At 41.5% G+C, this 11,947-nt stretch overlaps 2 protein-coding genes across 2 annotated transcripts; both read left to right on the top strand.

Annotated features, from left to right (window-relative positions):
• Window positions 1-7,195: 7,195 nt before the first annotated feature.
• LOC145286456 (uncharacterized) lies at window positions 7,196-8,032 on the top strand. The gene has a single exon (XM_080135366.1). It carries the CDS (start codon window positions 7,196-7,198, stop codon window positions 8,030-8,032), a length of 837 nt encoding a protein of 278 aa, XP_079991492.1.
• Window positions 8,033-8,545: 513 nt separating this feature from the next.
• On the top strand, window positions 8,546-9,415 carry LOC145286457 (uncharacterized). The gene has a single exon (XM_080135367.1). The coding sequence runs from the start codon at window positions 8,546-8,548 to the stop codon at window positions 9,413-9,415; it is 870 nt and encodes a 289-aa protein (XP_079991493.1).
• Window positions 9,416-11,947: the final 2,532 nt, after the last annotated feature.

Here is an 11,947-nt window from a genome sequence, read left to right on the forward strand (position 1 = left end):
CAGTACCAGCTGGTCTGTTATAAAGGAAAAACCTATTGCCTAACACGATTAGGATTCGGACTTAATGTCGCACCAAAGATTATGGCAGTCATTTTAAAAACAGTATTAAAGAAAGGAAGTAGGACGAAAGAGGCCACTGATTCCTACATTGATGATATAATGGTAGACGTAACAAAAATATCGACACAGGAAGTTGTGGAACATTTGAAGGGGTTTGGGTTAGCAGCAAAATCTCCGGAATCCGTGGACGGAGGAGCGGCACTGGGCCTTAAGCTTATGAAAAATAAGATGAGTGCACTAATGTTCAGGAGAGGCAACGAGATCCCAGAGATGGGAGGAGAAATTAGTAGCCGGGAGCTATTTTCGATCTGTGGTAAATTATTGGGTCACTATCCAATTGCTGGATGGCTGCGATTAGCATGCAGTTTTGTGAAAAGAAGAGCAAATGGAATGGATTGGGAAGAAAAAGTTGATTGCAAAACCATGAAAGTGATGCAGGAGGTTCTAGCTGAGGTGAAACAAGAAGACCCTGTTAATGGCGCTTGGCACATACCTGAAGTGAGCACAGGAGTCGTGTGGTGTTATGCAAGCAATGTTGCAACTGGCGTGGTTGTCGAGATTGGCGGTGTGGTGGCGGAAGATGCAACTTGGCTGAGGAAAAGGGATGACTTTAATCATATTAACATAGCTGAATTAGATGCTGTTCTAAAGGGTGTCAATTTAGCTATCAAAAGGAGACTGACAAATATTGAAATAAGAACTGATTCAGCCACTGTACTCAGTTGGGTGAACTCTACTGTGGAGGAGAGTGGCAGAATACGAACAAAGGGTGCCGGAGAAGTGATAATAAAGCGGAGATTAGGGATGCTTAGAGAGTTGATGTCTGAATTGAAACTGCAAATAAAAGCAGTGTTTGTGCCTTCTAAAAGAAACAAGGCAGATGCGCTAACACGGATAAAAAAAAACAGTGGTTAATTGAGAAAGAGGAGGCGCCGATATGCTGTCTTGGAATTGGAGAAATTAAAGAGTTGCATGACATGCATCACATGGGAGTGGGGAGAACATTATATTTGGTGAGGCAAGTGGATCCGAATGTAAAACGGGAAGAAATTCAGATGATAGTAAAGAACTGTGTTCGGTGTCAATCGATCGATCCTGCCCCAAATATACATAATCCTGGGGAAATTGGAGTTTTAACGAACTGGACGAGACTAGCTATTGACATAGCACACTACCGAGGGGGGGCGTACTTATCAATAATTGATTGTGGGCCAAGTAGACTGGCGATATGGGAGGAACTGCGAGTGGAAGCCGCATCTGCAGTTGCAACTGAATTAGAAAAGGTGATGCTTGAACGAGGTCTAGTAAGGGAGGTGATAATGGACAATGGCACTGTTTTTCGCTCAGAAATCTTTCAGACGATGCTAAAAAAATGGAAGATTAAAAGTTATTACAGGGCAGCCTACAGACCTGGAGGAAATGGCATTGTGGAGCGACATCATCGGACCGTGAAAGCAATAGCTGAGAGAGGAAAAATATCGCCTGAAGAGGCCACATTTTGGTACAACATGTCCCCTAAGGTCGGGCAAAGAGATGACACAGTACCACATAGAGCAATCTTTAATTACGAATGGAGGCATCCTAGAGACATGTCACCGGAAATTAATGATCAAGGACCAGCGAGAATCCAAATAGGAGAAGAAGTTTGGGTGAAACTGCATAATGCCCGATGTACAACGCAGTGGGGAAGAGGAGTGATAACAGGAGTGCAATCCCCAAGCAACTTAAGTGTCAATGGAATGCCACGACATGTTTTAGATTTAAGGCGTGTGGTCCATTTAGGTGATGAGAATGGTTGTACTGAGCCAGGGAGTGATTAAGATGAACCGGTGCCGATGCAGAGACCGCAAAGAGAACGCAATGTGCCGATCTGGACACGGGATTATGAGATGTGAATGATCATTAATTATCATGGGGGCGTGTAGTAAAAAAAAAAAAAAAAAAAAAAAAAAAAAATCGTGCAAACCGTTTACCACTGGCAACGCCCGCTTCAGAGAGTGAAAGAAGAAAGAAGAAGAGAATGGCCACTGCGTCTATTTATAGACTAGAGATCATGGGAAGAGTATGCAAATAACTTTGAACGGTTTTGTCCTATAAAAAGCCTGTATTTGGGAGAGAGGGTGTCTTTTTTGTTTGGCAGAAGCAATTGCTGTCAGAAGTGCATTGGACTGCAGGATTGAAGAGTGAAGATTGAGTTGTATTTAACCACATAGGGAAAGAGAGAGAGAGAGAGTGAGAGAGAGAGACAGGGAAAAATATACGTTTTAACGCATATATGTTGTTGTTTTCAAATTTAGATTTCCCCACGAACAGCTCACCTTTTACGCACTTTTAGTCTCCGAATGTTATGGATACTGTCGAATTCGAATCTTTTCAGTCAAACCTGGTTGATATGTTCTAACATTTTCAACACTACACAGCACCTGCATTACACGTGTGCACTTCCCCGCAAGTACAGAACAAGTTGGGCACAAGGTTAATTAATGTATAAGCCCCCAGCTATCCCAAAATGATAGATACGTTGTTGTGCCACACTTGAGAATATTCGTTATTCAATCGATAACGTGTCCCATAAACATCCTGTTAGGAAAGTGTCTATAAGTTTTACGTGGGAGAAGAAATAGACAACAAAGAAGAAAATGCCGAAGAAAGTGACGATGAAGAAAACGGCGAAAACACGATAAATATTTTCATTGCATGTTATTTTAACTCATGTACCTACAGTTTGCGTTATATCCAGTCTTTGTTTTATAAAAAAAAATAGCAAAACATAATATTAACAGGTACTCATGGTAAATACCAACTGTGTTGAAATAATAAAATTATTATTTAGCAAACTAATGTAAGTATACAGATAGAGGGTGTTTTTTTTTAACTATTTGATACTTTCACCTAACAATTTAATATAATAAACACAAGCCACCATTAAAGATTGCGATTACTATAAAGAGAAGGGAGGTCCGTATTTTGGTTAAACAATGAGAGAATTTCTCCTATTCTTTAGCAACGATTAGATTCTTTGGTCACCGAGTTTTCTTCCCGAGTTTTCTCCCCTCATGTGTAAGGAGTCAGAATAATTTTATCGCTTGCGGCACATCATATTGGTGGCTAACCATCGGTTTTTTATCGGCTAGAGCTACTTAGAAACGTGTACGCCCCAAAGTAGACTAGATATCTTATGCTCCTTTAAGCCCGAGTAAGATATCTAGAAAAATATTTAAAACATTTTCAACAATAATTTGAGTATCAAGAAACAACCAAAACATTAATGTGCTTCTGCATCTGAATTACTGCACTATTTTTTAAAATATTTTTTAGTTAATGACATTTTTAAATATGTCTGTTTATTAAATTGTTAAGCGAAAGCGCAGAATAGTCACAAAACACAATAAACTCTTCAGATCTAAAATTACTTTTTAAATCATACATCTTGTTACGTTCGGTTAGTAGAGGTGAAAACTGGAGACACTCCGAAAACCTTACCGTTAGTACGTTATGCATGTATATTTCGGAAAAATCGAAAGCATTTAACCCAACGAACCGAAAGTTATACTTGAGAAATATTATTCATTCAATCAATAACGTGCCTTTTAAATATCCGGGAGACATTATGTATACGTAAGAAAAGGAATAAGGCTAAAAATAAGAAAGAATAGGAGGAGTAAATGACAGAAAAATATAATAGGAAGTATTCGGTATGTGTGTTTACGTAAGTTCGTGAAAGAATAACTGAACGATGAAGAAAACCAAAACGACGAAAAATACGAAAAGTCTAAGTAGACGAAGAAGACGGAAAAAGAGGAGAAGGATAGGGAAAATGCAAACACTAAAAAAAAACGAAGGAGAAGAGGAAGAAGAAAAGGAAGGAAATAGTGAGTATCTTTAATCAGTATCGTGTTGCCATGTGAATTACGTTATTTAAACAATTTTTTTAAACAGTTTGGAAAATACAGTAACCGTTATTGCCTTAATCTGTGAAACGCAAGCAGAGAGCCAATGAACTTGAACGGGGCGTTCATTATTTCAGAAATCGCAAACGAAAACGTTAATGTCAAATGTATTTATAGATGATCGAAATACGAACTGCGAAGTAGTGAAATTTTCGACAAATTTAGAGAATTTCGCGGTTATAAATAGGGGAGTGTAAGAGGAAAATAATTAAGAGGGTGCTAGGTTTGTTTACAAAGACATAGTTTGGATTGTGATGCTCATAGCAAATTTTATGTAATTTTATTATAACAGATAAAAGCGACGGAAAATATCTGCAGAACGTACATGAGATAGTGGCTGATCACAATGTGTTTATATGCGGCTTTTGCGTTTGCAAGCTACAATATTTTTCCTTACAGGAATAATGGTCCCTGTTTTATTAACACACGCACGCACACACACGCACACACACACACACACACACACATATATATATATATATATATATATATATATATATATATATATATATACCGAATCTCGATGGATTCAGGAACTCTGATGAGGCGTAGACGACGAACCATGTATAAGTGCATTATTATATTTTAAAAACAATGCATATGCCGCTCCTCATTTGGTAGTACCAAATTGGTCAAAGGGAACATTATTCCCAACTCGCATTTAAATTAAAATGAGTTTCCATATATATAATTGTATTCATTCAATGATATCGCTAAGAAAAACAAACAAACAAATGTACATATATATATATATATATATATATATATATACATTTCATTTTCTTTTTACATAAGCAGTAATGTGTTGCTACACATTCATGTGCATATTAAGGTCAGCTAGCAGTAAGAGACCTCTTCATGCGATACAAACTTTGCAATGAAAATATGAGCTCTACAGTGTCATGGTGAAATAATGTCAGGAGGTTCGTCACACGTGGTTAAAAATAGGAATAGGATTAGTTGTAAGTAAATAAGGCGAAATAGAGGGGTGGATTATGGTCTGTGTAGAAATACAAGGATAAAAAGGAAAAGATGTGAAAGGGTAAAATTACCAGAGATAATGTGAAAAATAAAAGGTGGGGGTTAATGATTGCTCAAGAGAGGGAGAGCGGTGTGCACTTACCTTTCTTACTAACAAAAAAGAGATTGTCCTGCCTTTTCTGCCTTTTTAAAGCTTTTTTTCCACAGGTCAGGTGACAGCTAATCACATGACCTTTTGGTTATTTAAAGGGAGATTCTTCCCAGTGGTCAAGTTTATTTTCCAGATGCATTTGTGGCTGGTGCCAGAAGCTATTCTTTGATTACTTAAGCTTTGCTTGCTAGCAATTGTTAACTGTCTGTCACGTCGCGGAAGCGGGCAATTCTTTCGCAACTTAAGGTAGGTGCACACTGCTTCCTTTCCTCGACTGAGCAGTCATTGGATTTTAAGGGAAAATTAATTTCTTTCACATTTTTCGAAAGAAACCTTTACTAACATGGATAGAAGCAAGGCAGATTTACAGAAAATAATTTCTCTTCTATGGACCAAAATCAGAACTATTCTGGAGATGGCTCACTTGGAAGATGAACTTTCCAGTAAATCATTTGCTGCATTTCAGAAATCTGTTACCGAATATTTGACTGAAGTTGAAATTTGTGTTAGCAAGATTTAGCTGTTATCTGAGGAGGAGGAGGAGGAGGAGGAGGAGGACAGGGTTCAAATTGAGAAAGAATCTCTGGCACGTACCCTGAGATTCAGAAGGGAACTTGAGCATCTCGAATTAAAGTTCCTCCCTACTACGTCTGAGTCTATAAATTCTGCTCCATGTTCCCCTGGAATTGAAAGAGGTGCGTCTTCTTTTATCGTGAAGGCGCCTCAGCTTCAGATTATTGGGCCTACCTTTGATGGGTTGGAGATGCAATCCAACCCCACGAGTTTCAGGAATTTCCTATCCAGATTTGAAAATTGTGTGGCCCGCATGGCTGAAAGACTGAATTTCCTGAAATGTTCGCTGTCCGGTCAACCATTGTTGCTCATCAATCATATAACTATTTGCAATAGGAATTTCTGTCCTGCAGAGCGAATACCTCGATGAGGATGAAATAATAGACCACATATTCCATGACATTTTGGACTTCACCTATAAACGAGATAGAGGTTATACTACTCTGACGCACTTCATTACCAAAGCAGCCTTTCTTCTGGCAGAGCTGGAAGGTTCATTTGGCTGTTCTTTCTCTAAGGACCATTCTTCGGGGGCTCGACTTATGGCGAAGATTCTCGTTTCCAAATTCCCCAGAGAGGTCCGAGGGGAGCTGATTCAAATTTCTGGGAAGAGAATCCTCACCTTGTCGTCCATTTTGCAGGGTACTAGGGAAGCGATTAAACGTCTTCTCATCAAGGGAGACGAGCTCCCTGGCTCCACCCTTAATACTAGACGGGGGTCATTGGGGGATGTTTCAAGGCCTGGCCCCTCTCGAAGGGATTTTTCACTTCAGGCTAACTCTACTTGTCGCACTTCAGGTGGAAACTTCTCATGCCTCCCCCCTGTTTTGTGTGTTACCGTTGGCAAGGATGGCAACCAGGTTTCCGCCAACTGTTTGTTGGACACTGGCAGTGGCCGGACTTATCTGCCGGGTAAGGTGTTAGAACCCATTGGTCCCTTAGCGTCCATTGGACTGGATTGCGAACTTAAATTGACTAACATACTTGGAGACTGTAATAGCCACTTTTGGGAAGTAAAATTGGAGGTTAGTGTTGGATCTCATTCTCCATATTCTCTTCCCGTACTAGTACAGGAGGATCTGGATATATCTGTGCACATCGAGGAGTTAGACACTCTTTTAGATGGGTCCCGACGTCATAATTGCCCCCTAGCGGGTAGATTTGTGAGAGGCATAACCTTCATTCCAATTCATGGAATAATTGGATTGGATTTTATTCAAAGCTTGGGAACTCTCCAACTGGTTCCTTATTTGTGTGGACAAGCCTTTATTATTCCAACAGGACTGGTTCCCTTTGGTGAGGTGAAGCAGTTCCTTGATTTAGATTGCGAACCAAGAGAGCATTACATTCAATTCTGTTCTAGCATCAACGGCTGAAGTAAACCCCGCTCACCTTTGTTTCGTGCTGGAGTCACCGAGCAAGTACGAGGGTCCACTTTGTGATTTTTCCCGATAGTGACGTGAAAAGGGGGTTGGAGAAAATGTTCGGGGCGGAGTCACTGGGAATAACAGCACAAGGATTAACAGATTATAATGAGCGGAAGATTGCGCACTTCCAACAATCCATCCTGTTTAAAGATAACAAGTATTATATCCAGTTGCCCTGGGAGGAAGATAAAATATTGCGTGTCCACTCCAACCATGCTGTCGCCTTGCGCATATTAGAACATGTAGCGCGAAACCTGGAGAGGAAACAGCTTTACCAGGTCTATCTGCAGGTTTTTCAGCAGCAAGAACGGGAGGGTATAATAGAGGAGATTTTTGTGCCTCCTCAGAGATTTAACGAATTTATTTGGATTCCGCATAGGCCAGTTGTGAAATCGGACCCGACTACGACCACCAAAATTCGGCCAGTATTCAACTGCAGCCTCAAAGTTGGGGACTCTCCATCTTTGAATGAAGCTACTTACCAGGGAGTCAACTTAACAACTGACCTATTGGATTTGCTACTCACTTTCCGCTCCAATAATCATGTTGTGTTGGCAGACATCAAGAAGGCCTTTTTGATGATCCGCCTGAAGCTGGAATCGGATAAGAACAGGTTCTGTTTTTTTTTGAAGGACGGTGAACGACTACGTTGTTTTAGGTACAACACAATCATTTTTGGGTTTTCTTTCAGTCAATTTATTTTAAACTATGTTCTCCGATATCATGCTGCACAATTTTCTATGGATAACTGCAGATTTATGATGGACAATCGTTTTTATGTGGATAATCTCATCATGTCTAGTGATAGTCCAGAGGAGCTGTGTGGATTATACTCTCTCTCGGGAGCGGTTACATCAGGGAGGCTTCGAACTGCAGTCATGCAATTCTGACCATGCAGGAATTCGAAGCAAGATGGAGGAGCATGGTACACTGAGTGTCCATGGCAGTGGTTGGGAAAAGGTACTTGGTTATCGGTACTGTCCTCTCTTCGACACCCTTCGATTGGCTGCAGTTGAGTGCAACCTTGATGCTTCTACTAAAAGACAAATTCTCGGGGAGACCGCAAGAGTCTATGATCCTTTATCGTTGTGCTTGCCTGTTTCATTGCGAGGTCGAATTCTGCTAAGCAGGCTTTGGGAGAAAGGAATATGGTGGGATGTGCTGGTTCCACCTGAATTTTTTTTCTTATGGAAGAAACTTTCTTCAGATCTTTCTGGATTGGGGACCATTTCCTTTCCCCGTAAGGCACTCAGTGAAAGTGAACCTGGCGAACTCTTCCTATTTTGTGACGCCTCACCTATGGGTTCGCGGCATATGTGGTTCAGAAGTGTCGATCTTGTTTGGTATTTGCCAAAGCTAGTGTGGCTCCTTTGAAAAAGAAAAAACTTCCTACTCTGGAGCTCATGGATGTGTTCCTGGCCACGAAGTGCCTACCTACGATTCTAAGAAATTTTGGAGGATTCACTCCTTCTGAAATTCACGTGGCCACAGATTCTCAAGTGGTCCTCTGTTGGCTTATCTCGGGGACCATCGCGAGCAAGAACCTGTTTGCCCGAAATAGGCTAAAGGATATCCAGCAGATGAGCGTTGAATTAGAAGCCACTCTCAGCTTGTATCCCTCATTTCGGTACATTCACACGGCAGAGAACCCCGCTGATTTGATCACAAGGGGAATGACGCTGGAAAGGTTCAAAACCTGTATCCAATTCTGGTGCTATGGTCCAGGTTGGTTGAGTGGCGGCACCACTCCTTGGGCTGCTCAAGACTCGCCGTGCCTCAACAAACGCAGCCAAGGTATAGCTCGTGCGTCTTGGAAAGCTGCGATCCTCCATGGAGAGGAAACACCTACTGTTCTACCCCTGAAAAGGTTCTCTTCATTTAATAAACTCCTAAGAGTGACTTCCTTAGTCCTGAAATTTATCAATCGCCTGCGTACGTTAGAAGTCGACAGTGAAAAACTGGCAGCAGTTTTGCTTATGCGGACGATACAACGCCAGGTATATGCTGAGGAACTAGATTTTTTGCTAGATCCCTCGGGCAAGACGGTACCTGGGTTGGTGCGGGACCCTGATTTGTTTATTGATGATGAAGGTCTAACCAGGTCAGGTGGCAGAATTGGTAGATCTCTCCACTTTAGCAGGGAGGTTAAACACCCTATTCTGTTGGCAAAGAGTCACCCGATTACCAAGCTTATCATAATGGATGTGCATGCTAGGTGCCAGCACTTAGGGATTGCATCCACTTTAGCGGAACTGAGACGCTGTGGTTACTGAGTGCCAAAAGGCAGACAGGCAGTGAACACGATCCTTACTTCATGCGCACTGTGCCGAAGGTACAATGCCAGACAAATCTTGCCACCCAATGTAGATAACCTGCCCGTATCCCGTATTGAACTGGAAGTTCCCTTCACGCATACGGGAGTGGATTTCACCGGTCACCTTTTGGTTAGGCAAGGTGTTAAGGAGGTGAAAATGTATCTACTGATCTTCACGTGTGTCAGTGTCAGAGCTATACACATCGAAGTGCTACCTGACATGAGTGTGTTGGCCTCTGCAGGCATTGGTGCGGTTCACGAACCTGTATGGCATCCCGTCTATCATCTACGGTGATAATGCTAAAACCTTCGTAGGAGGCGGTCGATTGTTTAAAAGGTTGATGCTAAACCCTGATTACTAACAGTTTGGCTCCTGTTCTATCAAGTTCTGCCACATTCCACTTTACTCACCTTGGGTGGGAGGTGTTTGGGAGAGGAGTATCCAGACAATTAAGAATCGTCTTTACAAGGTGGTTGGTAGAGGTGAGATGGATTATTTTTCGTTACCTCCCATCATATCGGATATCCAAAGAGCTATCAATAACCGCCATCTGACTTATCGAGAATCTACAGAGAAAGAGTTAGAGGCAGTAACTCCTAACATGTTTTTGCGGCCTAATAAGAGTCCTGTGTTGCTTTTAGATCTGAGCGATGAGGATTTTGCCTCCCACCTCCCACCCAGCCGAGAAAGGCTGCTCAGGACCATGCAGTTTCGTGACCAGTGCCTGGAGAGTTTCCGCACTCTGTGGTATAATGAGTACCTGTTGAGCCTCCGGGAGAAACCCCAGGAGCGTTCTAGAGTGCCCTTCCAGAACAGATTAAAGGTTGGAGATGTGGTATTGGTGAGGAACCCACATAAGCCTCGGCCGTTTTGGGTTCTTGGGATCATTTTGGAGATGTTTTACGGACACGATGGGGTAGTCAGGTCAGCCAGGATAAAGAGGGGGGGTGATGCGGTGCGTATTCACTCGTTAAAAAAAACTATTCCCCCTTGAATTATCCTTAAGTGGAGAGGATCAAGATGGATCTATACCTGCATCTGTTGATAGGCCTGAGGATGAGATTAACGTTATTCTTTCTCAATCAACACCTGCCAACGAAGTAATTTGGTTTTGTCCTATATGCGGTTCTCCACAAGGTGATCAGGACATGATCTGTTGCGACGGATGTGATGACTGGTGTCACGTCCGGTGTGTGGAGATCGAGTCTCCACCTCCTGCCAGACAGAAATGGTATTGTCCAAGTTGTGCACCCCGGAGACGGCGGCGAGGTAGACCTAGCCTCCTCCCTGAATAATTAGTAACCAACAAAAAAAATAACCAACATTTATACTGACAGGTTAACTTCCTTGAGTAAATGCATGCCTTATATATTTTTTCCTTTATTTTCTTTTTTTTCTTTCCTGTGGAATGTGTGAAAAAAGGGGGGGTTAATGATTGCTCAAGAGAGGGAGAGCGGTGTGCACTTACCTTGCTTCTTCTCTGCCTTTTTGAAGCTTTTTTTCCACAGGTCAGGTGACAGTTAATCACATGACATTTTGGTTATTTAAAGGGAGATTCTTCCCAGTAGTCAAGTTTATTTTCCAGATGAATTCAGGGCTGGTGCCAGAAGCTATTCTTTGATTACCTATGCTTTGCTGGCTAGCAATTGTTAACTGACTGTCACGTCGCGGAAGGGGGCAATTCTTTCGCAACTTAAGGTAGGTGCACATTGCTTCCTTTCCTCGACTGAGCAATCATTGGATTTTAAGGGAAAATTTATTTTTTCACAGAAAATAAAATATAAAAGACAAGAAAAAATATATGTGTATGCGCGTGTAACAGCCGCCAATATTGTATCCGCTTTAAACATTTAAACATTCTACCGCGTATTGGGTTCATTATCAAAGGAATGTAAAGTTGACAACTTTTGGGAATATCTGTTCGAAAAGGGGTATAAAGTTAATCCAAAATACGTCCGTTATAAAAATATTTGACGTGGGGCAGCTTATGTGTCTTCTTGAATTATCGTGGTACATCTTACGTTGCTTTCATGAATTGTCGTGATACAGCTTATGTTCTCTTCTTTAATTGTCGTTGTACAAGTTATGTTGTTTTCTTGAAGTGTCGGGGTACATTTTACGTTGCTTTCTTGAATTGCCCTGGTACGACTTATGTTGGCTTATTTAATTGTCGTGGTACAGCTGGTGTTGTCTTCTTGAATTGTCGTGATACAGCTTATGGTGTCTTCTTGAAGTGTCGGGGTACATCTTATTATGATTTCTTGAATTGCCCTCGTACAACTTATGTTGGCTTGTTTAGTTGTCGTGGTACAACTTCAGTTGCTTACTTGACTTGTCGCGGTACAGCTTATGTTGTCTTCTTTAATTGTCGGGACACAGATTACGTTGCTTTCTTTAATTGTCGGTGTACAGCTCATGTTTTCTTCTTTAATTGTCGTGGTACAGCTTATGTTGTGTGTTAGAATTGTTGTGGTACACATTATGTTGTCT

The sequence above is a fragment of the Euprymna scolopes genome, chromosome 10 (assembly GCF_053919585.1).
Source record: "Euprymna scolopes isolate OS-2025 chromosome 10, ASM5391958v1, whole genome shotgun sequence".
Classification (NCBI taxonomy): Eukaryota; Metazoa; Mollusca; class Cephalopoda; order Sepiida; family Sepiolidae; genus Euprymna; species Euprymna scolopes.

Excerpts from the sequence above, each read along its gene's own strand:
- LOC145286456 (XM_080135366.1), top strand. The coding sequence starts at position 7,196 with ATGTTCGGGGCGGAGTCACTGGGAATAACAGCACAAGGATTAACAGAT.
- LOC145286457 (XM_080135367.1), top strand. The coding sequence starts at position 8,546 with ATGGATGTGTTCCTGGCCACGAAGTGCCTACCTACGATTCTAAGAAAT.